This window comes from Sarcophilus harrisii, chromosome 2, assembly GCF_902635505.1.
Source record: "Sarcophilus harrisii chromosome 2, mSarHar1.11, whole genome shotgun sequence".
NCBI classification, from domain to species: Eukaryota; Metazoa; Chordata; class Mammalia; order Dasyuromorphia; family Dasyuridae; genus Sarcophilus; species Sarcophilus harrisii.
Window position 1 is genome coordinate 556,352,937 of NC_045427.1, and position 27,892 is coordinate 556,380,828.

Sequence of the window (27,892 nt, forward strand, 5' to 3'; positions counted from 1 at the left end):
GACTACAAATTTTTGGTGGAGTTGGTTTTGCACTCCTATTTTACATATCTCCATCTGTTCTTATGTTTTTCTTCTTTCAAGACCTAACTCAATTCTCTGCCTTGCCCTTGAGCCTGTCTTATGAACTTAACACATTCTAAATTGTGTTCTAATTATAAATAAATGCCTATTAAGTTGAATACAATCAAACACTGACAATTTTGCTCTTACTAGATTATGAGCTTCTTGAAAGCAAGGATTTTTATTATTTTTCACTTAATATTCCTCATGGACAGAAGAAGACTATGTCGGTGCAAGTTGGTAAGATTAAGCCCCTTTCCCTAGAACAAAGGTTACCTCTCTTTGGTTATGGACCCATTTGGAAGTTCCATGAAACAATCTCATCTCAGAATGTTGGTAAATGCATACAATAAAATAGAATGATAAAGGAAGCCACTTATATTGAAATAAAGATGTATTATTTCTCCATGCAAGTTCCAAGACTCCCTGAAATCTCTATGGACTCCTTGGAGATCAATGAACACAAGGTTAAGGATTCCTAATATAGAGGGGGAAAAAAAGAGGGAAAACAGCTGATTCATTTGTAAGGCGTAAACAGGCATCATAAAAATTCTAGCAATCTAAGGTACTTTCTTACCTGGCTGTCATTGATGATTAAGCTACTTAAAAGTGCCTTTGCTTCCCCGATTTGTCTGAGAAAACCTGTTTAAGTAGCTTGTTCATTAAGTATGAAGGACCATACCCTGGATGTCTTGGGTAGAGAACTATTCTAAACAATTTTTCCAGCTGTTGCTTATACATCATTTTCTGGAGTTGTCCCTTTCCCAACCCCCTGCTTTTCAAAATCATTCCTACCATACAGGAGACAAGATATAAGACAAAACCAGAGATGGCCATTAGCCACATTTAGTACTTGCTTAACTAGGGTCAAGTGATTTCAATTCTCTTAAGTTTCAGTTTCCTGAATTCCATTGCATTGCATAAAACAGAATGGTTTAATATTTGTATTGGCTACCACATAGCTCTGCAGGACAGTAAGTTGTGAACTTTAAAATGCTACCAAAGTTGGAGCCAATACCACTGAAGGTCATCTCCAGCTTCAAGCCCTCCTGGATTTCCCACATGTGTCTGTGTCAATGGGCAAGTTTCTGAATGAAGTCTCTCTCTCTCATCACAAAGACAATGTAGTTCCCCAGGCTTTTGCTTCTAGGGGTCAGTCAGGACCCTGGCATTGGTCTCTCCTTGATGGCAGGGGTTTCCACAAGAAACTTTGGAAGATTTTGCCCTTTTAGCCCCGATTTTCTTCTTGTGGGACAGGGAGCCCTGCAGGGATGGATGTATTTTGCCTCTTTTCCCCCAAAATGAGTCTAGCCTCCTCAAGAAAGGCCTCCCTGACACTTGAGCCCCTAGTCTTCCTATACCATCTGTCCTACTTGCATCTTCATTTACTATTTTGTGTCCATGCTTTAAGCTTAGTAACACTAAGCCTAATGGACAGCAGAGACTATGTGGGGCTAATGGTAAGCACACTGGAAGGGCTTACCGCTGGTAGGGGAAGAGCCAGGAAAGCTTTGGAATGACACACACACTCCTGACAAATGAGGAAACACAATCAAAGCAGCTTTATTTTGTCCTCAGTATTTCAGTGCATCAAACAGCAGAATCCAAAAGGTGAGAGGCAGCCTAAGGGGGCCTGAGGCACATGGTGAGGAGCTTAGAGGAAGAGGAGCTGGAAGGGCTCCAGAACTCCCCACGGCCGCTTAACCCTCCTGGGGACTGAGCCATGGAGGACAGAGCCAGGAAAACCTTCTGTTCCCTCACTCACTCCCCATCCCAGAGCACCTGTGACAACAGCACAAAGCATCGAACAACCACGTGGGGCCATTTCTTATGACTACATCACAAGCCATCTGTCCAGAGGGCAGAAAGGAGGCAGTGTGGACTGAGCTCTTGGATTCCTGGGCGCACACACACATGCACCCACCCAACCCACGGGAGGAAAAGGAAAAAAGGAACAAGCTGGCCCAGCTGCTGAGCAGACTGGAGAGAGGAGGCCCTACTCTCCAGTTTTCTCCATAGTCTGTGCCTTCCTCCCACGCCTTGCCCCAACTGACCAGGGACTTGGACTGAGCACTACCCAGATCTTACCCAACTTACATGGAACTGGAGACAGGCCTAAGGAGCAGTGACGGGGAGAGGAGAGCCACAAAAAAGAGAAGAAAAAGAATGCTCACTGGGTACCCAGAACATTGGTGGAAACGGGAGGGAGTACAAAATCCTTTCTCTTTGAAGACTGCAAAGGGGAAGAAGGCAGGAGACAGTGGAGTCTAAAGGAACCTGGGATGGGCTAACATGGGGAAGGTAAAGGATGAGATGAGGATCTACCTTTGCAACACACAGCCAAGCCAAGTCAGCTCCCTCACAGACTGGGGAAGGGGCAGAGCTCAATGGGCACCAAGGGTGAGTCGACAGCAGCAGATCTAGGACGGGCTCAGTGGAAACACAGGAGAGGAAAAGATACCATTTTTGCTGTCCTCCCCTGGCCTTAATTCAGAAGGGGTGGGAGATATGCTGTTTAACCATCTATCCCTATCTATCTCAGTGCCTTGGGAGTCTCCCACCCCAGTCTGTGGGTGAGAGACACGGACAGAGGGACAGGACGAGATGGCCTATCTCACTGTCCTCCTTGAAGCTTGTGGGCAATGGTGAGGATGGTCTTCAGGGCAGGCATGAAGCCGGACACCTCACTGAAGCTGCTGCTGCCCACCACCTGGGTGTGCACTGCTAAGGCCTGCTCATAGCTGCCAGCATCAACACATCGGGAGACCTCATGGAGCCCAGCCAGGACGTTGGGAGAGAGCTGTGAAGGTACAGAAGCAAGAATATGTCTGGGTCAGTGGATCTTTTAGGGAAATCTCCAGATAGTACCAGTCCTCCCCCTGTGGCTGGAAGATACAGCTCAAAAAGGGAAACAGGAGAGGTACCCACCATTCCCTCCTGAAGCTTCTCATATAGATATTCCAGTCTTAGGGCTACCTCCTCTAGCTTCCGTTTTGTTTTCTGAAAGAAAAGGGGAAAGATCTGTAGGTGTGAATCTAGGCAGGGACAGCGTTGACAGTACTTTTCTCTACCCTGCCATGGCCAGTCAGGTGCTATAGGCTAGCCCAAGGTCCTGAGCTGGAAGTCATCCTCGCTGCCTTACTCCAGACTCTGCCCAAAGGTCAGAGGGAGGGCAAAGGTCCCACACTGGGAACAACCTCCCTCTATTACCCTCAGAAATTAACCTTTCTAGAATGTCAGATCCAGACAGTTAACAAAGTAGGGACCAAGGAAGTCATGGAGGCTGAGCAAACCCGCTGCTGAGGATGACCTGGAGCCTATCCTTTGGGGAGGGGGGTGAAAGGCAGGGGCTCACACGCACAGGGTCAAAGGCTGACAGGGTGCAGCGCCGCAGAAGAGCTTCAAAGCTGGTCTTTAGGGGCTGATGTTCTGGGGGCATCTCCTTTTTCTTCACTTGCTCAGGTGGCAGCTGCTGTAGCTGCTGAGAATTGAGAGAGACAGGCTAGTCAGATAATTAGATCAATCCTGACAGGACAGCAAGACCTGCAAACCAGCCTGCACACATAGACAAGATGTTTTTCTCTTGCATTCCCTGAGGACCAGCTCCATGATCTCTCTTAGGAAAAGGCAGCCCTGGCCCCTAGGGTCTGAATTAGCTCTCATTCTGCAGAGCACACCAGAGAGGGAACTTAAAATACAAGCTCTCTAAGTGCAGGGATATTGGGGGAAGAGGCCCCCTACTCCTCCATTCTTCTTACTTGCAGACTGAGCTCTCCTGGAGCTCCTGGGGGAGCCTGACCCATGCCAGAGATGGGAGGGCCAGGTGAGCGGGCTTCTCGAGGATTGAGGGGTAGGTTTCCAATAGGAGCTGTGATGGGGGCTGGTGGAGTAAACATCTCAGGTAGCTATAACAGAGAACATAAAGGGTCACAGGTCTAGTTTAGGTCTAGAGATTTCTTGGGTTCTAATGGAAATCTTAAGGGGGAGGACTAAAGGGATGCAACTTGAGGGAAGGGTGGGTAAGCATTGTGGTCAGGGAGAATCAGTAGAGCCAGGGTGTTTGTGGAGGGAATGGGTAAACAAAGGTGTGTATGGAGAGAAGAAAAGGGTTAACCTTTGTTCTTTGGAGGCCTCCTTTGGAAGCTGAGGTGTCTCTGCAGGGTTCTCGGGGCCCTGTGAGACACAGAGGGATGGACAGAGAAGCATGAGGGACAATGGTCCCCCAAGAATAGAGGTCCATAGAAAAGGGGGAATAGGAACCTTGTACCAGCTGAAGCACATGGATATTGTTATTCATCCTCAACAGTTTTCTCTAACTGACATTCTCTAATTCTCTGAGGGCCCAGACAGTCACAGAAGGAAGAAGGACTAGAAATCAAAAGGCAGCTTTCTGAGAAAGACCAACTGATGGGGGAGACAAAAGGGAGAAAGAAGGAACAAACTGACCTGAGTGGGGATCCAGGATTCCAGAGGCTGGCAAAGTTCTAGAAACTGGAGCACCAGGACCTCCTGGAGGACAGCATGTCACAGGGAAACTGATGGGAGCAACTGGAGCTTGGGAGCCAATGGAGGGTGGTAGACCAGGCCCAGGGGCCCAGCTCGGAAGTGAAGTGGACAGGCCTGGGGCCCCTGCTAGGAAAGTGGAGCCAGGAAATGAGAGTGTCTGAGGAGCCATGGGTGGAGGTGGCCCAGGGAAAGGTTGGGTGCCTAGGAAGCCCACAGGACCGGGGACTTGGGTCTGCTGCACTCCCAACAGCTGTGGTTGAGGCAGAGCTGAAACAGAAATGGAAAAGAGGTTGGTGGCTCTGCTCCCCCTGACTCAGAAAAAGGAGAATGAGGACATGAGCCCAGGAACTAGTCAGAGAGAGGAATGGGAGAAGAGCCCATGGTAACCTCTCCTGGCTACTCCTCTACTCCCAGCAGCTCGCTCACCTGCACCTGCTCGAGGACCTGGGAGGGGAGGCGGAACCAGCCGAGCCCCTGCTGCCCTTGAGTCCCTTGTGCTTGGGGGTCTGGGGCTCTGATAGGTGCTTGGGTGGCTGAGGGTCATTGGTGCTGACAGCTGAGACATGAAGACTCCTGGTCCTGGGGGTGGAACTGAGACCTGCAGAGAGAAGGGGCTCCGTGAGTGTGACAGAAACCAGGGGTTAGGGAGAGGATACACAAGGAAACAACTTCCTGCCTTCTACTGGTCGTAGGGGCTGCCTCTCCTCTGGTAGAATCTACCCTGGTCCTTGGAAGGGGAAGGTTACTCTCAGGGAGCAAAGACAAGGGGCCAGCGCGTGTTCTCAGCACACCCGACACCTCAGCCTCAAGATCCGGGATCCATCATTTGCTGGAGTTAGAGCTCAACAGGACCTGCAGACTAACCCTGTCTGTTATTTCACAAATGAGAAAAGTGGGGCCTAGAGTTGAGATGATTTTCCTAAGGTCACAAGAAGAAGAAGCAGCAGAACTGGGAGTCAAACCCTGCTCTTCTGTCCCAAAATGTCAGTGACCAAGCCAGACATGCTACCCCAGCCTTCCCACCACACGGCCTCACCTGGGCAAGAGGGCGCAGTCCTGTAGCATGGGGTTGGGCCCCCAAGCCTCTAGGTTGGGGAGAGGATCCCACTGTGACCCGGGGAAAGGGGAAAGGAGGAGGCTGCTGGTCCAGGAGTCCAGACCCTTGGGCATGGAAGAGGCGATCTCTCAGCTGCTGGATGAGGGGCTGCAATATCAACAACATGGAGATGGAGCAAAGGACCCAAGTGGCCTGACCCCACAGATTTGTCCATTTTTTCTCTTTTCTCCTCAGCCTCCTTTTGCCAGGGGCTTACTCACTTGAGCACAGTGCTTGGGGAGATAGCTCATGGCCGTGGCGAGGTTGCCCTGGGCTGCCAGCAAGCTGGCATACTGAGTGACTCTGTGGGCCGTGGCAGGGCCAGGGACTGCCCCCTCAGGGCGCTGGAGTGGCCCAGGGCTCCTACTAAGAACCATCACCTTCTCTACCAAGTCCTTTGGAGACAAGGAAAAGGAAAAGAACAAGGGTGAGAAGTCTCTATAATCGGATTAGCTTCCCAGAACTTAAGAAGAGATCTCCCAGGAAATAGATGGGATAGGGATCTTTCTGACCAAACTTTGGTGTCCATGTGGGGATTACCCGATAGAAAAATGTTGTTTACTCTCTGTCCCCAAATTCCACCTTCCTTTCTATTTAACTTGCTCAGATCCACTCAAACCAGGTCAATCTCTCCCTCACTCCAATGCTGGCTACCTCAAAGGCGGCCCCAAACCCTGAAAGACTGAGTCCCCAAAGTCTCTGGTTCTCATGTTTCTGATCCTGTGGCAGCGGACCCCAGAATGCAGCCATCAGTGCCCATCTCATACCTGCAGAGCCATGGGTGAAGACATCTGGTGGATTTTCACCCAGCATTCCACCAGTCGTTCCACGTTTCCTGAGCAGATATAACAGAGACAGGCTTCCGCAGCCAGTGTTTCTCCACCCTCCTGCTCTAAGCGGTTCCCCAGCATATCTGCAGGGAGAAGGAAGTTTTGCTCACATTGGAATCCAAGCTCCCTTCTTTTCAGAAGGATGCTGACACCCAGGTGGCCTGAGCTCCATGGCTGGTGATGTGAGAATGCTGCCTCTACTCGGTGGCCGTGGCACACCTGGGACGTGGCGTGGCAGTTAGACAATGATAACAGTCCGCCTCATTTGACCAGGGAGATGAGGTGAAAAGGTAAAGGTTCAGGGAAGAGGGGAGGCTTGATATACTCACCACAGAGCTCAGGGAAGTCTTGGGGGCCACAGTGTGTCAGCAGCAGGGCCAGAGCCTCTTTCCAGCTCTTCAGGCTGCATGAACATGCTACATTCCTCCATTTCTGCTCCACCGTGCAGGCCAGAAGCTGCAGGAAGGTGGAGAGAAAAGCTGTCAGCACCAGGGACAGAGGGCATAGGGGTGGGTGCTGGGAGGAAGAGTTCCCCACCAGCCCAGTGGCTGGGAAAGACCATGTGGAGAGGACAGACCCCACACTCTGACCCTGCCGTACAACCCACGGTCAGGCTCTAAGCATTCACTGCATCACACATAAGTCCCTGGTCCTTGTTTGATGCAATAGGCCCTCTCCTCCCTAATGACTGGCACATACTGAGGCAATCCTGGATTTCTTTTGGACAAAGTAGCGCTGCTGAGTCTTCCGCAACAACTGCTCCCCACCAGCTCCAGCCAGGATGATGGCATCTGCAAACCTCTCCTCCTTCAGGCACAGTTCCACAGCATGGCCTAGTTCTCCCAGCAGCAGGGCCTGGCTTAGCAGTCCATCAGTGTCTGGAAGGAGAGCGCCCCCACCTCTATCAGACAAATCCCAGACTTGGAATTTTATTTCTTCTCCAAGAACCCCCTCGCAAACATAGGACCTTGTTCCCTTCCCCCCCAGAGGCTGTAAACTACATACAGGATATCCCCTGTATCTCCCAACCTGATTCTTCCATCATTTTCAATAATATATGCATAAGATCCCTGTCCCCTTACCCAGCAATGGAAACAGCAGCCCTCCAAATTCCCCTTACTTGACCTTCTGCTCAGTAACATCAGGACTCTACTCTCAGGATTCCCTCCCCATGAGGTTTGTCTAGGACTAATCTAGGCTTGGAAGGAGCCTGGAACCACTAAAATTGTATATGGTAGAAGCAAGCATTTAGCTGGTATTGGAATCCTTTTGTCCCTCAGGCAGAAAGGTACGACTGGGAAAGGAGACACCATGTAGGGCTGCTACATTAAGCCTTTTCCAAGAGGAAACAGGAGAGAGCCAGCCCCCAAAACCATCTTAAAGGAAAAGTTCAGACTGTGCAACAAAGCAGGGAAAAAAGTGAATTTGATGGGAAGTGAAAAGATACTATTGATACCCAGGAAATGCCTCTAGAAGTTGTGCCCTCTTCCCCCATGCTCTCTATATGGGGCTTATTGCCTGGGTCTGCACAAATTTGGAAATAATTTTCCACAGCTCAGGGCACCTTCTGTGACAGGGATCTCCAACGGGGTCATGTTCTGAGGAACAAGCTCATCAAAGAAGGCAGAGGACGCAGCCGATTCCTCCGAAGAGTGTCTGGAACCCTGGACAGGGAGGGAGAGGATGTTGAGAAGTGACAACCTGAGGCCTGCACTTAACAGCAGACTATTGGCTAACTAGGGGAACCCCTTGTGAGTCCTCATTAGTTCCTTCAAGGATGAGGGTAGAAATAAAGGGATCAATGAACTAAGGCCCAACCCCACATTGGGGCTTACATTCATCTGGGGAGCTGCAATGGGAGCCGAGTACTTGGACAAGGAAGGTGGCCCAAAGTCCCAAAACTGCCCCCCCCCCATGTGCCTGGAGAATGTCCAGGAAGGCTTCCCACCACACCTGCCTGCAGAAGGCTTGTCTGTTCCAGCAGAGGTCACCTCCTGTGGGGTGAGGACTCTCACCTACTTCCAAACCACTCCCCAGACGTGCAGCCATCTGCAGGAAGAGAGCTGTGAGCATCCTCTTAGAAGGAGCCCTTTCCTCTGCCTGCCATCCCTCAGTCTGGGTGGGGGTGGTCCTCCACTTCACACAAGAACATGGAATGAGGAGGATTGTGGTGGGTACTGGGTATGTGTATGCTGGGGAAACAATGGGGCTGCAGGTTATGTTCTCAGATGGGTTCACCTTCCATTGCCTTGAGGCCTTGCTCCCTCTGCTTGCCCATCAAGTCTCCATGAATCTTTGAGGGTCTTGTCTGGGAACCTTTGGCCATCTCCTTCTGGAACCTCAGGGAGAAAAGGACCCAAGCCCAAAAAACTAGGAACCCAATTTCTGTGTCTTTCTTGCCAGATTTTCCTGCTCTCTGAAAGTGACACATGTGTCTGAATTGGAGAGCAGCTCACCTTCTCATAAAGCTCCTCCTTACTGTATCCTAACAGCTTAAGGAATTTGGTCCTGGATTCCTGTTCCAAGGTCACCTGGGGAACCATGGGACACAGGTAAAGTCAATCATTCAGTGGTTAGACCTCCCCTGAATCACACTTAGTAGAGTGTCTTCCAAAATGTCAAGTTTCTTCATATTCCTGAAATGGCTTGGGCTTAGGTTTCAAGTGACAGGGTGAGCAAAGGCAAGGACTATCTCTTCTCCAGCTTAATGTTCTGTTCTGAATGCATGAGAGCTGACTTCCCTTTAACTGCCCAGGGACTGAACTGTTTCTGAGATCTGCTTGACACCTGATACTCAAGAGTCAAACTCTCCCTAGTGCTCTGTACACAGATGACTAACCCCACTTTCCACTGCTCTAAGACCAAAGCCAAGCTTCCTTGGGTGCCAATCTAGGTAAGCTCCAAACTTCCCCCTTCTTTTTAACTTGGATTCTTTGCACCTCATTTAGTGGCTCTGCTCTTTCTATCAGGATTATGACCTGAGTCCCATCCTATCCCCTCACTAGTGATCAGTCATCATCCAAACCAATCTCTGCTGTCTCAGGTGACCCCACAGTGGCAGGATTCCAATTTTTACTGAAAAAAATCAGACATGGCATGAGTTCCTTCTTCCCTCTTCCTTTTCTCCTATCATTCTGGTACCTTCTGATATTTTCTCCTCCTTCACTTCTGTTTCACAGAATGAAGTAGTTTAGCAAAGTTAACTATATTAAGTATATTAACTTGTTCAAACAGTCCCATTTCATCTGTCACCTTCAATTGATTGCTGTCTGTCCTCCATATTCTTATTTATTTTCAATCTCCTTGTCTACAGGCCCCTTCCCTATTGCCTACAAATATGCCCACATCTCCTCCATCCTGAAAGAACTCTCACTTGATCCTTCCATTTCCACTAACTATTGCCCTCTATCTCTTTGTAGCTAAACTCTTCAAAAAACCTGTGCATAAGAGATGCTTCCATTTCTCTCCATACTCTTTTCTTAACCTCTGGCAATATGGCTTTGGACCTTATCATTCCACTAAAGCTGCTCTCTCCAAAGTTACCAGGGATCTCGTAGTGTTCAGATGGCCTTTTCTCAGTCTGCATTCTCCTTGACCTCTGTGTAGCCACAGGCTTCCATGACCAGAGTGTGCCCAGCACAGGACTAGGAGGTTAGTCTAGGGGTAAGGTCCCTGAGGAGGCGGGGATCACTGAGCCTCCTACCTTTAAGAACTGCCAGATGTTCTTCTCAGAGGGCAGTGACGCTCGCTGGATCTGGCTTTGGCAGTAATGCAGAAGACTGCCTGACCCCAAGGCCTCCTGCAGCTCCTGGGACCGTGCCAACAGCTCAGACTCAGTAATAACTTGACTGATGAAGATGAGGCGGCAGCCAGGCTGTGACACTTGCTGGGTTGGGGGGCTGGGCAGACCAAAGGTGACAAGCTTTCCTCCAAACTGTGAAAGGAAGAAGAAGGATCATGCATGTTCTAGCGGCGGCCAAAGACAAGAACATGGCCTGTGCCTTTCCCTCTCCTTCCTGCTGCTCCCAAAGAAAGCAGCACAGAGGAGGGGAAAACCACTCTGGGTGCGCCCTGGATCTGAATTCCAGCTCTGCCACTTTGGGGGCTCTATGCCAGCCACTTTGCCTTTCTAGGCCCCAGTTTCCACACCTTTAAAATGAAAGTCTAAGTTAGCTTTCATCTCTGAAACTTCACAACCTTATGAGTAAAGGCATCAGTTAGGCTGGCTCATCCCGGCCACAGAGGCACCAGGTCACTGGCGAGGACTCATGCCTCAGGCTGGGGAACAAGTTTGGACAAACTGAACTGAGCAGAGTTTCCTCCAATTTCAGGCTGCTAGTAGATCTCTAGGGAGCATGCCTTCCTCAACTGGAGTTCCCCAGACACGACTGACAAAGGTGGCTACCTTTAAACTATGCCCTTCAGTCTGTTTGTGTCCACACTTTGCTATAGACATTTGTGCTCTGAAAATACAAACTCTACTCTTATCCTGGCTGGAACGTTTGGTGTCACCTTTGACCCTTCTCTCCCTCCTTCTCCAAGCAGTCATGAATGACATTATGTTATTTCTTCTTTTGGGAGATCATTTATTCCTTCCCTCTACTTTGATCACCTCACTTCTGGTCACATCAATAGTCTCCTAACTGGCTGCTCTGCCTCTAGTTTCTCCTTAGGTCAACCTGTCTTTCACATGACTATCAGATTAACATCCCTAAAGTACAGACAGAACCACCACTGCTCTACCTACCTCTCCTCACTACATACAGAAGAAAGGCCAAACTACTCTGCCCACCAATCAAAGCCCTCTATATTTCTGTGCCACCTTCCTTTTTCAGCCTCCCATGGGCATCCTTGGCTCCAGTCCACCAAGCTTCCACTCCCCCTAACCCATGAAGCTTACTCTGGACTGACTTCCCCCACAGAGTGCTTTCTGCTCTTCTCCTTGACCATTCAAACTCTACCCATCCTCTAAGACCCGGATTAAGGGCCATCTTCTTCATGAAGTTTTTCTTGACCACCTAGTCCATAAAGGACTCCTCTCTGCACTGCCAACAAAGTTTGGATCCTTAGCTGTTATATTTGTAAGCCAGGATTGGCTAAAAAGGAATATATTTACATGACTCTTTACAGATTACAAAGAGTTTTAAAAGACACTATTTGTTTAGTTTCATATGCCACTGTGTAGTTTCATATGCCATCACTCGTGTAGTAGAGTGATGTTGGGATGAAATCAGAGGCCCTGGGTCTATCACATACAACTTGAGGATCATGAAGCAAGCCACTTAACATCTTTGGGTCCCCAATTTCTTCATCTGCAAAAAAAGAAAGTGGAACTAGAAGATCTCCTTGGGTTCTTCTGGCTGAAAATTTAGGATCTTGTGACCTTCTGAAATAGAGACAACAGGCCTTCCATTTTGCAGATGTTGAAACTGGCTTAATCAGATGAGGTAACCTACCCAAGGTCACAGAGTTAGTACATGGAAGAACCAGGTCTTCAACAGAAGTCTCCTGACCCCTTAAACAGGGCTCTATCCACCAGTCTGTATCTCTTCAATGCAAGGTTTCTGGAGAGAATAACCATAGAGACTTCTCTGCTTCCTCCCAAGCCTCCAGCATGGGTTTCAGAGGAACAAAAAACTGAAGGGAAAGAAAGACCTAAACCCATTCATTTTACCAATAAGCAAACTGAGACCTAAAGAAGTGAACTTCATAAGATCACACCTAAGAGATATTTTATTTATTTATGTTATTTGATCTCTACGTGGGTTTTTTTTTTTTTTTTTGTCTGTACATACAGACACACACTTTATTGGCAAGAAGAGACCAGAACTTACTGCGAATGAGGCACCTGTTGGCCTGCGAATCCATTTTGGTGGTTTCTTCAGGGGTGGGATTAAGTTGGTATGGGCCACCTGCTCTGGTACTTCCAGGGGAGGAAGAGGATGGCCAATGCCAAATGGATCAAGGCTACTGAAAGAAGATGAGATCTGAAGGCAGAAATGTGGATGTGTTACTTGCATGACCCCAGCCAAGGCCCCAGGTCACATAAATGCAAACCTGTGACAGCCCTGAGCTGCCCCTAAGAGTCCTGGCTTCTATAATGTGCACCCGAGAGGTAGTCTCCCAAATGGCAGAGACCAAACTGGGATCTGACCCAAATGATGCTCCCTGGAAGGTGTGAGGGCAGAGAGGCGAGGCTACACTCTTCCTCCTTTATTAGGCCTCAAGAAAGGGAGGATTCTATGTACACAAGTAAAGCAGCAGCTCATTCTCCCTGAGTGCTTAAGGGTTACAAAAACACTTGTGCAAAATAGTTCTTTGAGGTAAGGAATAATAATAGCTATCATAAAGTTAGATGTTAGACATATTTAACATGTATTGGTCATCCTGCCATTGGGGAGAGGGAGTGGGGGAAGTAGGAGAAAAATTGGAACAAAAGGTTTGGCAATTGTCAATGCTGAAAAGTTACCCATGCATATAACTTGTAAATAAAAAGCTTTTTAAAAAGTTAGATGTTAGAAATATTCTTTCTCTCACTTTATAGATGAGAAAATGAAGGCCCTGAGAGGTCATGGGAGCCCCCAAAGTCCCAGGTTAAGTTAGTGGGAAGCCTGAAGCCCAGGGTCTTGCCACTTGGCCTGTGTTTCTGTCATGGCGCCAACTCACTCAGCCTGCCCCCCAAAGCACCGCTGCATCAAGCCCATGACAACTGGCATTGCACCTGCCTCAAGTGGGGGACACTGGGAAAGGCCATCGCTGTACCCCGGGCTTATCTGACTGCTCCAGTCACAGCTCCCCCTGCCCCTCTGAGCCTGCCGCCCCCCACCCTCCACCTTCACCTTCTCGGCCTGGGTCTTCTGCTGGGCTTCCCAATTCCCTCCCATGACTGAGTACAAACTGATCCAGCCATTGAAAGAGGCAGCTGAGAACACGGGTGGGTTCCGGGGGCACCACTGGACATCAAAGCACCATCGGTTCTGTGTGGGCAGCTTATACACCACCTGATACAGGGAGATGTGGTCATCGGGGCCTGATCCCCACAGGACAGCCCCAAGCACAGGCCTAGAATCAGAGACACTTCTCCTGCTTCCTACACCTGCATCCCAAATTGTCCTTCCTCCCCAAACCCTCCAAAGCTCTTAGCTCCTGAGGCACCAACCCTCTTCCTTCTTCCAACTTCCTCTCCGCCTCCCGACTGCCTGCTCCGGGGGGCCCCCTGCTTACCTCTCCACTGCCCAAGTTCCAACACAAGATCTGGTTGTCTTTGGCACTGCTGAGCAGCAGCTCTGGGTCAGCCTGGCTCCATGACACTGACAGGACTCCCCTACAAAGTCCAGAAGTCAGTCAGCCCCAGAAGGGATCTGTTTCCATCCTGAAGGAGTAATGCCAGTGTGAAAAGTACCAATTAAACTTCCCTAAGCAGGTGGCATCCTTTCTACCACCAAGAAGGCAGTGAAGACCTGACCTCTGTCCCATGGAAGAAGCCTCTACTGCCAACCACACCAACATCTCTCAATGAGATACCAGTTGCTGTTGGGGGAGGCGGTGTTGGAATCTAAACTTTCCTAAGGATCATGGTGAAGGTACTCTTGTTGTCCGGAGCACTGGCACAGATAAAGCTGAAGGGAATCTCCCAAAGCCTCCAGCCTGCCCTGGGAGGCCAAGCCAGGTCAACCACTAAGGCCTTCACAGTATGCCCTGTGGAACTCAAACAAGCCAGGGGACAGAAGGGAATGGCTGGAGCCTCAGGCTGTTCTCCATAACCCAGGGTTCTGCAGCAATCCCTCGGGGTTCTAAGGTCTCAGAGACGCAGGAAGCAGCTCTTACCTGGGGTTGAGAACCCCAGGTCAGCCACCTCCCAACAACAAAGATGGAAAGTCTAGCACTACCTGCTATGGCTGTCCAGCACTTTGAGGGGGGATGAGGCAAACCGTAGGTCCCACATTTGGATCACTGGGAGGCGATCATCCTCAGAGCACAGCACCAGCTGGGTAGCCACTTCTGGATGCCAAGCCAGGCCTGAGCAGTGCATCTGTGGACCAAACAGGTCCCACCTTACACTGTGTCCAACCATTCCACAGGAGAACCTTCTTTAACCCCAGACAGACCGTGAGTTCTCTAAAGTGAGTGCTTTGCTACTTTTATCTTCTCCATAGAGCTATGCCTGGTGCTTGACCATATGCTAGGCAAGAGCAAAACCTTGTGGACTCGGGCTGAAGGAGGGCGCAGGCTGAACGCCAAGCAGGGAAGTGGTCCACCTGAGGGATATACAAGCTCAGCCATATTTAGCTTTGAGCCCTCATTATTAGGTAAGCTAAAGTTACTTGGCAGGCCTATAATACCAGGGAATAAAACAGGAGGGTGTGATGGGGAAGGAAAGGGAGAGCAGAAATACAAGGTGGAAAAAAGGACGACAGGATCCAGGACATTCAATTCAAATATTAAGTGCCTAAAATGTACAAAAGCAGATGTGAGCTGGAAAACCAGTCCTTAGGAGAGTCACAGGAAACAATACTAGATATCCTTCTAGAAAAGTCCTTCGTGTGTGGGGCTGCTGAGAATGAGAAAGGGGATATGTTGGGCTTTTGCCACTGATTCCAACTCAATGCAGCACTGACCAATAATTAATCTTGCATTAACAGTCAGTTAGGGGAAGCCAAGAGCAGCAGATAGAAATGAGCTTAGGGAGCAGGTATGGGAGCGAGGGGAGGGAGCAGGAAGGGAAACAAAGAGAATAAAGAAAAACTAGTAGTGCAGAGGAGTAACAAAGATTAGCTAACACATAGAATCTACTCCCAAGAAGCTTAAAATGTTATGGTAAGGAGAGAAGGACAAAATGTGAGAAATATGACAGAGAGGTCCAGATAAGGTGCTAGCATCAATCTGAGACGAGAGAGATCACTTTCATTTTTATTTATTTTTATTTTTTTTTGTTTGAGGCAATTGAGATTAAGTATCTTGCCCAGGATCACACAGCTAGGAAATGTTAAGTGTCTGAGTCCAGATTTGAACCCAGGTCCTCCTTGACTTCAGGGCTGATGCTCTATCCACTGTGCTACCTAGCTGCCCCTTGAGAGATCACTTTTAGTGAGGGAATTCAAGGAAGGCTTCTTGGAAGTTCCAGCTAAGCCTTGAAGGAAAGGGAGGAAAGGATTTTAATAGGTCTAAAATAAAGAACAAGTGGATGGTCCAAATATGGAGAACAGCGTGGGGAAAGGCAGGAGATGGAGGAGGGGGGGCAAGGACACAACTAAGCAACAGTTAAGTCCTCCAGTTTGACTTGAAAGTTTCATGCAATAAGATGGAAAAGTAGACTGGAGCCAGATGGTGGGGGGCCCTTGAATGACAGCCCTGGGAACTCAAACTTTACTTGAAAAACAATGGGGAAGAACTTTTGAATAGAGAATCATATGAACAGAGCAGGAAGATTACTTGGGCAGCAGTATGTTAAGGCAGCTTGGCAAGGGAAGAAAACTAGAAGAAGGAAGACTAATTAGGAAACTATTATCACAGCAGAGGAAAATGGTAAAGAGGACCTGACCTGGTGGGAGGTTGGAGAGAGACCTGATGAAGAGCAGGCACAAATGACACCTGAGGTGAAGATATGATCCTCAGGGATTGGCATCCTAGTGCCTGGCACAGAATAAGCACTTCATAAACATTCACTGATTGACTGACTTAATAAGTAATTGGATTTGGGAAGTGAGAGGAAACAAATATTACTGTTATTCAAAATTTTGAGTCTTAAGAACTGGGGAGATACAGAAAGGATTTTTTGAGAAGAGCTAGTTTTGGACATGCTGAGTTTGAGGTGCCAGGAGGTGCTCAGGAGATATAAGCAAAGTGATGAGAGTCAATGAGATTGTCAAGGGAAAGGTGTCAGAAAAGGGCCAAGGACATCCATTTTACATTCAAGGTTAAGGAAGAAGAGAGGCCAGTGAAGGGGACAGAGACAGGGCATTCCTGGGGGTAGCTCTCCCGGTACTCACCCTGTTGCTGTGGTCGCTGACCTTGATGATGGGCTCATTCTTCCTCAGATCCCACACCACAGCCTTGCCACTGGGGTGAGCAGATGACAAGATGTGCTGGACCTGCTGGTTCCAGGACAGTGCACTGACATCCTCTGGAGGCTGCTGGGGCAGAGATGCACAATTGTAGGGCTCAGCACACTTCTTCATGGTCATGGGGAGTCTGTGGCTCTGAATAAGCAGACTGGGCTTCTAGAAGAGGGCCTTTGGGAACTGTGGGGCTGCTGGGAAGGGTGTTTGGGGCTTTTGTCACTTGGGCATTGTGGCTCCATCTCAACGTGTCACTGACCATTAATTCACTTTGTAATGCAATAGGTCAGGGAAAGCCAAGGGCCCCAGAAGGCTTCTTTAGGATTTACACCCTGACCATGTCTGAAGGGAAGGAGTTGATGAGGGCCACAGAGCCAATCATGACACCACAGAGAAAACCATGGGAAACATTCAAGGGGAAACTTAAGCTACAAAACATTTAGCTGACAATGCTAATGAATTCAAACCCAACTTACCTCACGATACTGTAAGCACAAAGCAGGGAGGGAAAGCAAAGAGAAGACAATTACAGACAAGCAGACTCAAACAGATCAAGGCAAGCAGGCAAAAATATACTTCTGAATGGAAAAACTGAATTTCCCTTTTCTTAGATAAGCCATAAACTCATACCAAGAATATCCATGCTCCCTCTTTTCCTGATGCAGAGTTAAATACCTCTCCTTTCCCCAAAAGGCCCTTGAAAAAAGTCCTGGGATGGACAGGTAAGCACCTAACCTTTGCCTTTCTTCCAAACCTCATCCCTTTCTCTCCCACAAGGCTCTCTACTTATTCTCCCTAGATAATTAAGAAAGGCCGCCAAGGAAGAAGACTTCTTGCTTCCTTCTAGGGAACACCCTTTGGCAAGCAGTCAACCCCCCTCCCCCCAACCCCCCCACACTTCTCATCATTTATTGACCATTAGCTTTCTTATTATGGCATCTCAGTGCTCCCCGTATGGCATAATCAGGAGCAACCTGACTCCCTGCTTCCCCAAAAGACACTTCCACACGTTGGATATACTCCAACCTCACCTGGGACTTGGAGCCTGGAGTCATTGGCACACTGAAATTATTCAAATCCCAAATGTAGATTTCAGAATCATTTGCTCCTGAGGCCAGGAGGTTACTCTATATGAAAAGACAAAAATATAGTGGTTTTTCTCCATTCCCAGGGAAAACAAATCTAGGCCCTCAGCACAAAATGCACTTGTACTGAAGAGTGACCAAGGCTTACCGAGGAGAAAATACCCTTCTCAAATACTAGAGGATGAGTTAAAAGGTAAGGACATAACCCAATGGAGTTTCAACAATAAATGGCTACAGTCATACCTGGAAAGGATTGAAGTCAAGAGCTCTGACAGCACCTGTATGCTTCTCCTTCTGAGCAATGAGAGGCTCCTTCCCCAAAGACAGGATTTGGGAGACACTGTATAGAGTGAGCACGCCATTGTCCCCTCCGCCTGCAATGACCCCTGAATCTTCAGGAGATCCACTGCTAAAGTTTCCCCAGATCAGTTTGTGAAACCTACAAAGAAAGGACTTGGTCATATTGGAATAAATCCTGGGACCCAGGAGCAAATCTGCATGAAAATATTTCTTTTGTCAAAGGAAGGTCCCATTTGTGGGTAAAAAGTTGCTACAAGAGTCATCCAAAGCTTCTGTTTGCTACCGTGTGTCCTTCAAAGCTGGCCCCTGTGGCTTTTTCTGTGATGTTGTCAGAGACAGAGCTACATGCCAACACACACAGCACATTCTGAAAAGAATCTTGCCTTCTGAGGACCCTCTGGTCAGGGCTCCCAGAACATGTGCGAGGAAAAAAGAATGTCCAGTCCTCTTTAGCAAGACATCCTGGTGCACATTCCCTTTTTCTAAAAGATCAGTGCAGAAATCAGGCAGTGTGTTATGATGAGATATGGATTATACTCCTAGCTCTACCAATACCTCACTCACTCTGTGATCTTGAGAAAAGGATTTTAAATCTCAGACCTTTCACAATAAAATCAGTTTATACATGTTGTTCCTTATGAAGAACCTGGACTAGATAAATTGCCTTTAATTTAATAATCCTTTTCAGATCTAACAAACTATTCCATTCACTTCTATTCCAATCTGGAAGTAAGACCTGGGTTATGTTAAGCACAATTGATAATTGTTAAGAATTCATGAGATTCACCTATAAGTCATTCTTATCTACTGGCTCCTTCCTAGCTCTGTACAAACATGGTTTTCTTATTCTTAAGAAATGTTCACTTAACCTCTAATATTCATTTTACCATCCTGTAAAACTATAATTCTGCATCTTTTGGTAAACTCTAAGAAAAAGATATATGCATTGCCTCCATTTCCTTACTTCCAGTCACAATTCAACTTAATAAAAATTAATAAATAAAAAATAATGGCTAGCATTAATATAGCATCTACTGGGTGCCAGGTACTATGCTAAACACTGAGACAAATGGGATAAATGACTTGGTTGATGTCAAACAGCTAATAAGTAGATGAAACAGAATTTGAACTCGGGTCTTCTTGACCTGAGGCAACATGCCTCTCTATTACACCATCTTTCAATTTGACTTCTTATCCAAGGATTTTACTCGGGCTCTCTCCCAAAAGGCCAATGTTTTTTTAACTGCTAAATACAGTGGTCTTTTCTCAGAATTCATTATGTACAAAAATAATGGTAGCCCTTTTTTATGCCAGCAAAGAATGGGAAACCAAAGGAATGCCTATTAATTGGGGGCCAGCTGAAGAAGTTATAGTATATGAATGTGATGGAATATTACTATTCAGTAAAAAGAATAATGGAGATGATTTCAGAGAAATATGAATTGATACAGAGTATCAATTTTACTCTGTGCCAGAGCAGAACCAAGAGACTACACATTAACAACAATATAATAACATCACTTTGAAAGACTTGGAAACTCTGATCAACACAATGAAGAGTTGATTCCAGAGGTCTCAAGATGAAACATATTATTCCCCTCCTACTAGAAAGGTGAAGGAATCAGAGAGCAGACTGAGACATTTTGGGGAGGGAAAAGAGAACATGGCCAACATGAGGATTTGTTTTGTTCTGACTAAATATATTTATAATATGGAGTTTTTTCTTGCTTTCTTAATGAGGTAAGGGAGAGGAGAGGGTTGGGTGGGAGGAAGAGAAGGCAGATTTAAAAATAAATTTTATTTTAAATATTAAACAAAAATAAAATTCCCTCTTTCCCCCTTAAAAAAAAACTCCAATGGTCTTTTCTCAGTCCTCATCCTTATTGATTTCCATGATATTGACCATACCTCTTCTGGATAACTCCCCCCTTTGTTTTCATGAAATGCTTTCCTCTGATTCTTCTCCTGCCCACATAGATCAAGCAGGCTCAGCCTCTTTCACTAGATCACCATCACTTCTTACCCTGAAGAGCAGGAATTAGTTTTAGTTTTGTCTTTATATTCCAGAGGCTGGCACAATGCCTTGCACATGGTGTTTAATTAATGTTTATTGAACTGACGCAAGTTTCTTCATGGGTGGAAACATATTTAGAGTACCTCACAATGTTATTGAAGCTCTACTTAGCTACTTTAAATACATAAAGCTCTTTGTAAACCCCGAGTGCTATATAAACTCCATAAGGCAACTAAACAGTATAGCAAACAAGCTGGAAAGACCCGAGTTCAAATGTGGATGAAAGCATACCATTTTAACCGTTTTTTGTTTCCTTTATTTTTTTCTTGTGGATTTTTTCACTTGGTCTGATTTTTCTTATACAACATGACAAATATGGAAATATGTTTAGAAGAATTGTACATATTTCATCTAAATCAGATTGCTTGTTGTCTTGGGGAGGGGGGAAAGGAGAAAGGGAGAAAAAAATTGGAACACAATGTCTTGCAGGAATGAATGTTGAAAACTATATATATAATATATATATATTATCTTTCCATATAATTGGGGGAAAATATTATATTTTAAAAAGTCGTCTCATCCCTTCTGAGTTCTACATAGAGAGTGATAACATTCTCCCACAAAGAGTAAGACAGAAAAGATTGGGTCCATGTCTGACCCATCATGCCATTCTTATTTTCAAGCTTCCATGAAGAAAAGAGCTACAGGAAACTCGCAATAAAAAGGACAAAAGTTACTTCTTTAGAACAGCTTCTAGGAAACAGATACCAAACTGTGAATGACTCCAAATGGCTCCTGAGATAGTATATTTAGGCTGATATGGGCTGATCACAACAGATCAGGGAATCAAAAACAGTCAGATCTGTTTTATTCCTTAAATATTATTCTAATTTTTAAAAAAATCTTCAGGAGTTCTTCATTGTCATAGAATAAAACCCAAAACACTCAGCTGGTCTTTAACTCTCCACAAGCCGACTCCGAGAAACTTTTCTTGCTTATCTCATATTATACTAGCTGTTTGGGGAAAAGTGGCCTTCTTGTTCCCACACACTGTATTCTCTCTCACCTCACATCTTTATACAAATGGTCCTTTATATAAAGAATGTACTCCCTCTTCAATTCTACCTCACAGAATCCTTCAAAGGACCTGATCAAAGATCCCTGATCCCCTCAACTATAAGCATTCTTTTCCCCTTGAAATTTGCTTATTTTATGTTGTATTGATGTTTTACTGATTTACTTGTATATTTATCATAGCCTTCTACTAAAAGTATGCTTCTTGAGGATAGGAATGTTTTGTTTTCATTTTTGTATCCTCAACACCTAGCACAGTATCCTGAATTTAACACACTTAATAAATATTCACTAAACTGGATTAGATTGTATTGTGTCTAAGCTTAAAAAAAAACAGCAAAGCATAGTTCTCCCAATCAAGGAGAGGTCCAGAAGCCTTATCCCCAGGAAGCCCATGCTTAATCACAGAAGCCCCTTAAGGAGGCTTCACTGCGCACACAGATGAATCTTTCACAACAAGAATAAGAAAAGATCCCAACAACCACACACACAAAAATCAGCATGGAAGCTAACTACGATGAAAAGTTAGAAATAATTAAAGAACCTGATGGATGAAGTATCGCTGAGAAGAAAACATAAGATTGAAGGCTACTTTATTGGTAGGAGAGATTATATTAAGGAAAAATTATGGTTTTATTTACTTATGTGCCAGGCAGCTAGGAGGTGAGAATATAAAATTTTTAAAAGTGCATTAGGTTCTGATCTCAAAGGGCTTATAAGAAGACACTAAACAACCATGAAACACAATTCTAAATGACTTATTGTCTGAGGGGTGCCTTCAGCATATATCACAATGGTGAAAAAAAGACTCTCTTCACTGGGTATCCTCTCAAAAATTCAAGGGGATCCACTCAACATGCTTAGAGGTCTTCCTCACTTTGTCTTGATATCACAGAGATTCCACTGGCACACTGGCTAATCTATCTATTATTCCCCATTTTCCCTAAAGAATCAATCTAACCAATCCATCTTTTTTTTTCTAATGATACATATCCTTAATGATATCCTTTATTATAATTCTTCAAATTTCTTATTTGTTATATATTACAGTCTGCTCATATTCAACATGTACCTTTCCAATGTCCTCATTTCAACACATTTCAATGTACTCATTTTGAATTCTTCAAAGATTACGTAGGGTTCTAAAGTTATTCAGAAGAAAATAGTTTTTAAAAGGTAAACCTTTATTTCTGGGAGAAATATGAAGTCATTAAAGGAGCTCTGTAATTTCCTGAAGACAATCAATCAATCAACCAACAAAAATGTATTAAGTTCCTATTATGTTCCAGGTAATCGAAGCCATTTTCCTCTTCCTCCTGCTTAATTATGGATCCAATTCATCATCTATTTGCACAACTATTCCAGATGGACAAGCTCTGTAGGCTATAAATCTAACTGCATATCGTAATCTGGATAGTAAACATTCTTCATCCACTTGGTTTTTCCTATGTACATGGTTAGAACAGATGTTTGAGTGGTTACAAATCTCCTTATAGAGTCAGTCCTTCCTGACTCTATAACAGTAGTGTCAAACTCAAATAGAAATAAGGCCTCTAAGCCACATATATAAGGATACTTGTAGGCCACATTTTGACAGTGTGCTAGAAAATACACTTTTAAGTTTAATCTGCATTATTAATATTTTCTCCAGTATTTTTAGTCTAAAAATCATCACAGTAGCATCTGAACCTCACTGAAGCCCTCTTTAACTCAAGATTGTGCTGGGTCACTCATATACTTCTCTAACTGTATGATCCCCCACAAATCACTTAACCTGTTTGCCTCAGTTTTCTCAAATGTAAAATGGGAATAATAACAAGCACTTACCTTCCAGGATTGTTGTCAGTATGCCAAAAATAGAACTCATTATCCCCCAAATATTCCTTCTTTTGAATTTACTTATTATTGTCAAGGACACCATCATCTTCCCATTCAGGCTCACATTCAATGTATTATCCTCAATTCTTAATTCACACATCCAACATAGTCCAGCTCTATTCACTATGTCACCTAGCTGTCCCTTAGTCTATCATTAAGAAGCTTATATCCTCCTGGAGGGATATCCCAGGTACACAAATCCACAACTAAGTAAATACAAAGATAGATAATTTGAGGAAGGAGGGAGCACCAAGGGGGAAGGGATAGAAGAGAGGAGGAGGAATGACAGTTAATCAGGAAAGATGGAACCTTTCCTATATCCTAAACATAATCCTAAAGATGGAACTATAGAAGATGAAATCTAAACTAATCCTTGAAGTAAATTAAGGATTGTAATAAGCAGGGACAACAGAATATATCCCAGATATGAGGAAGTGTTGATAAATCCCTGAGTTTGGAGAACATTAAGTGAACTGGAATACACACTGTTAGAGAGAGGAAGCAAGTCTGGAAAGATCACTGGGAGCCAGCAATAAAGATGATGTAAATGTATGTGTGAGTGTTTGGGATGAAGGGTAACTTTTGCTCACTTAGGTTATTTCTCCAAAGAAGATTTCTGACAGTCATGGGAAGAACCCAGAATGTGATTGAGCAGAAAAAAGGAAAGAAAGTATTACTGACTGTACTGAAGAATAGTCCCTTCAAAATAAAACAGGGTATCCCAGAGGCAGAACAGAAAGTTCCTTCACCCACATTTCATAAAGAATTCCTTTTGTTTGGCTACAAAATAAATAGCTCTTCAGATCTTTGAACAAGTGTATGGGATGAAAATGTAGGGGGCACAAAGGTACCCAGATGGTGTAAAGTAGCAGAGTTTTATGTATTCCTCAAGAATACTTAAAAACCCGTGAAGGGAATAATTACCACTGGGCTTCTCATGTCAATTCAGTGTAAGTGACTGTCCATGTTGCTCTGGTTTATTGGGTGTACCATTAGAACAATGGATTTGAAGGACCTGATTTTTGAATCCCAGCTCTACCTCCTTAAGAGCTGAATGATAACTGGAAAAGTCATGGGCTCACAGAATTCAGAGCTGGAAGGGATCTTGGAAAAATCCCATTTTATATAAGGAAACCAAAGTTCAGTAAGGGAAAATGATTGCTTAAGGTGACACAAGTTGTAAGTAGCAAAACTGGAATTTGATCTTCTGACTGAAAACCTATTACCCTTTCATGGCTATCTCCCCTCAGCCCCTGAGGTTCTTTAGTCATAGAGGGGATAATAAAGCTTGTGATAGCTACCTGCTAAGGCTTAGGTGAAAATACTTTGTAAGTTTTGTGCAGAGACAGGAGCAAGCACCCAAGGCACAATAATCACTGATTGAAAGTATCTTCTAATGATCAACAGGATAGTTTCTGAGAGGCCTGGAGAGACTTACATGAAGTAATGCTAAGTGAAATGAGCAGAACCAGAAGATCATTATACATGGCAACAAGAAGACTATATGATAATCAATTCTGACGGACATGGCTCTCTTCAACAATGAATTGATTCAAAGCAGTTCCAATGGTCCAGTGATGAAGAGAGCCATCTTCACCCAGAGAGAAGACTACAGGAACTGAATATAGACCACAACATAGCATTTTCACTTTTTCTGTTATTGTTTACTTTTTGCATTTTTGTTTTTCTTCTTGGGTTTTTTTCCCTTTCTTTCTAGATCTGATTTTTCTTGTGCAGCAAGATAGCTGTATAAATATGTATGTAAATATTGTATTTAACATATATTGGACTATCTAGGGGAGGGGGTAGGGAGAAGGAGGGGGAAATTTGGAACAGAAGGTTTTGCAAAGCTCAACGCTGAAAAAATTACCCATGCATATGTTTTGTAAATAAAAAGATATAATAACATAAATAAATCAGTAAATCCTGGGGAGGGGAGGAAGAAAGTATCTTCTAAATCTTAAAATGATTGTACTATCTACCTTTATACACTATAAGGATATTTTAAAGCTCTAAAAACATTTTGACAGGGAGTCCTGCTTTAGATTTTACAATCTTTGGGGGCATATACAGCATTTGAAAAAAAAACAACAACAACAACAACCTAAAACTAATACCTCATTTCAGAATCCAGTTAAGAATGCGGAAACTTGAATGAGGCAGTGATGCTACAATCCGTATCCAATAAAAACACAAAACAAATACTTTTCAGAATTTCAGTTGAGTACCTTCTTTCTTCCCATCCCATTCTAGTATCCCTGAAACATACACTAACATACACAAACACACACACATCCCAACTTCCAGGATTCTTCTTCACATAGAGCAATTCTGTCAGCATGGCAACCACCTGACTATTATACCTGCTAGAAGCAGAAAGGACCCCTTTGTGTTTCAGGTCCAGGGAAGGATCCCTGAAGTCAACCTCAAAGATTTCCAAGGTAGCATTTGTGCTGAAGGATGCATCCAGCTGTTGGGCAGATGTTCCTAGGCACAAAGCAGAGGGAGAAGTAGAAGAAAGTAAGGAAGGATTGAGTGAGTTGAGAGCAAATTCCCACTAAATTAAGACTGAAAAGCACAACACACTCTAACATAAAGGAAGAAAAAAGGATTTACATGACTGAAAAGGGTTACCCTTCAGTGCAATTCATCAATAAAGAGTCTAAAAGTTTGAGATGTTAGGAATCCTTTTTAAAAAAAACCTAAATATACAGCTGCCTATTTCTGAGGGAATCACCTGTTGCCAAATAGATGGGGTGCTGGCTGGATGGACTCCACACCTGGACAGCAGGCCTCTCCAGCTCCTTCAGCTTCATGCTATACCCTGTACAGGATGAATTACAAGAGTGTTCAAGATTTCTGAGAACCTATTTAGAAGTAAAGGGGATACAAACTTGATATGCACCTGAGGACTTTACTCTTCCTACACCATGCTCAGTGGGGTTTCAGTGAAGCAAAAATAGGATGATGATGAAGTAACAGTTCCTAAACCTGCAAGTGCAGCTTAGTTCACATCAATGAATTAACCCTTAATGCCACAGTAGGCTCAGTGGAGTTCCCACACCCTGTCAGGGACTATGGACAAGACTTAGCAATGCCCACGGTCTATCCTGAGCAAAATCCAGGTTACTGACACTAAGAATCTCAGATCAGGAAGTAGAGGTGGGGGGATAGAGCAGAAGAGTTAGGTAAAGGTTATGGATGGAGAGAGGGCTGGGAGTGGACAGGACTAAGGACAACTTCCAGGGTAATCAGAAAGGAAGCGGTGCTCAAAAGCACTGCAAAAGGGAGGGTCTACCTGGGTGGGGGATTCTCAGAGGGAAAAGGGAGGAGGGTGTCATTTCTCATAGCTGGGGCTGGACAGGGCAGGAGGGAGCGGTCTTTAGTTAGATCACTATAGGAATAGGGATGCTCACATCCAAGACTAGACAGTAAGGAGGGGAAGTTAAGGGCACAGACGGATGTGAGGACGGCAGAGGGGGTGCTTAGGACAGAACAGGAGGCAAGCTCTGTAGGAGGCGGTGTGTGTACGGAGGGCAGGCAGGGAGACAAGGGCAGAATGGTTGCACAAGGCCAGACTGGACAGGACTGCAGGGAAAGGTTACTGGAGGGGGGTTGCTCTGGGCCAGAGCTGGACAGGAGGTTCCCGGGGAGTTAGGGAGGCAAGTGGGGTGCTCAGGGTTGGGGCCAGAAGGAGGGAGCACAGGAAAGGCTGCGGGGGGGGGGGGGGGGGGGCGCGCTCAGGGTAGCAGCGGGAATGCTTGGGATAGGCCAGGACGGGAGTGGAGGCTCCTTAGGGCGGGAGTGAGGAGGGCACTCAGGATGACGGGGGCGTGGGTGCTCGGGGCCAGGACTGGACAGGGCGGGGGAAGGGAAGATTGTTGGGGTCTGGGGAGCTCAGGGCCGGGGCTGGGCAGGCCCTGGAGGGAGCCTCCTGGAAGGAGTCAGGCTGACAGAGCCCGGGCTGGACAGGACGGGGGAAGGGAAAGACTGGGAAGGGGAGGAAGGGCTGTAGGACGGGCTCAGGGGCCCTCAGCCCCTAAACCCACCTGTGCCCGACTGTACCGGGTCATAGGTCAGGGAGTGGCGGAACTGGGTCAGAGGTCAAATGCGGACTATCCGCTCGACCACCACTGTTTCCTTGGAGGGTCAGCAGGGCCCGAGCGATGGAAGCCGCCGGGAACCAAAAACATTCCCAGAGCGAAGCGCCGGCTCTGCCCCTCGCGCATGCGTAGAAAGCCGAGGCGTGAGCGATTTTAACCCTTCAGTGCCTGGACCTGAGCGTTCTCTCTCTCTTGGGCGATTTCTCCCGCAGAAGCGTCTCTGCGATGCTGGGCTTCTAGGGCCGCCTCGCAGTTCCCGAGCGCGACCCTCGTCCATGGCCCGAGACTTTACTTTCTGACTGGGAGCGTGCGGGGAGGGGAGGCGAGGAAGGAGGGAGCTGATTAGGGGGCGATCGGGCCCAGGCCCGGGGGTGGGCTGGACACATTCTGCTGACCGGACAGACGGTGGCAAGGAGCACGGTCTTTGAATGCCCGGCTGCAGTTAGGTCCAAGCTTGTAGGCTGCGGGCGGCTGGGGGAGGAAGAGGAAGAAGGGCTAGACTCCTTGGGAGAAGACAGCAGGAAGGCAGAATCACCTGGGATCTGGGGCTATTGAATGGGGCTTCGGGGACCCCGGGATAAACAAAGCTTGATGTTGGGATTCTGGGTTGTTAGTGAACGTTACGGTTTTTTTTTTCCTTGTTGTATTGAGTTTGAGATGTTATCCAAATGGAAACGTCCATTGGATGTCGGATGGATGTTGGAAACCTCATTAGAAAGTTCCATTTCATGGAAACCTGGAGATGGAGGCTTGAGTCATTCACACAGAGAAAGCTATGGGATTGAATGATCACATCTTCCATAGCGTAGCAGGGACAGAAAAGTGATTTGACTATTTGTCTAGTTAACAGCAACCAGTTATCACTTATAGAAATCCATCTGATCGAAA

The 27,892-nt window shown here is 46.0% G+C and overlaps 1 protein-coding gene across 6 annotated transcripts; it reads right to left on the reverse strand.

Moving 5' to 3' along the window:
- Positions 1 to 1,597: 1,597 nt before the first annotated feature.
- Positions 1,598 to 27,136, reverse strand: SEC31B (SEC31 homolog B, COPII coat complex component). 6 transcript variants are annotated; one of them, XM_031955703.1, is made up of 28 exons: positions 26,951 to 27,134; positions 25,807 to 25,892; positions 25,639 to 25,725; positions 25,265 to 25,388; positions 17,879 to 18,074; positions 17,582 to 17,677; positions 17,027 to 17,035; positions 16,482 to 16,625; positions 14,382 to 14,524; positions 13,717 to 13,816; positions 13,332 to 13,493; positions 12,327 to 12,479; positions 10,196 to 10,426; positions 8,949 to 9,023; positions 8,446 to 8,541; positions 8,057 to 8,156; positions 7,192 to 7,370; positions 6,822 to 6,948; positions 6,430 to 6,575; positions 5,884 to 6,057; positions 5,603 to 5,770; positions 4,993 to 5,164; positions 4,507 to 4,833; positions 4,175 to 4,233; positions 3,819 to 3,965; positions 3,422 to 3,541; positions 2,989 to 3,060; positions 1,598 to 2,860 (listed from the first exon to the last, which is right to left on the reverse strand). In XM_031955703.1, exons 3-28 carry the CDS (start codon positions 25,715 to 25,717, stop codon positions 2,675 to 2,677), a joined length of 3,585 nt encoding a protein of 1,194 aa, XP_031811563.1. In that variant the 5' UTR covers positions 25,718 to 25,725; positions 25,807 to 25,892; positions 26,951 to 27,134; the 3' UTR covers positions 1,598 to 2,674. The 6 variants fall into 6 exon arrangements, with proteins under 6 accessions (XP_031811563.1, XP_031811564.1, XP_031811562.1 ...); XM_031955704.1 differs by lacking the exon at positions 25,807 to 25,892 and having other exon boundaries at positions 16,482 to 16,622; XM_031955702.1 differs by lacking the exon at positions 25,807 to 25,892.
- Positions 27,137 to 27,892: the final 756 nt, after the last annotated feature.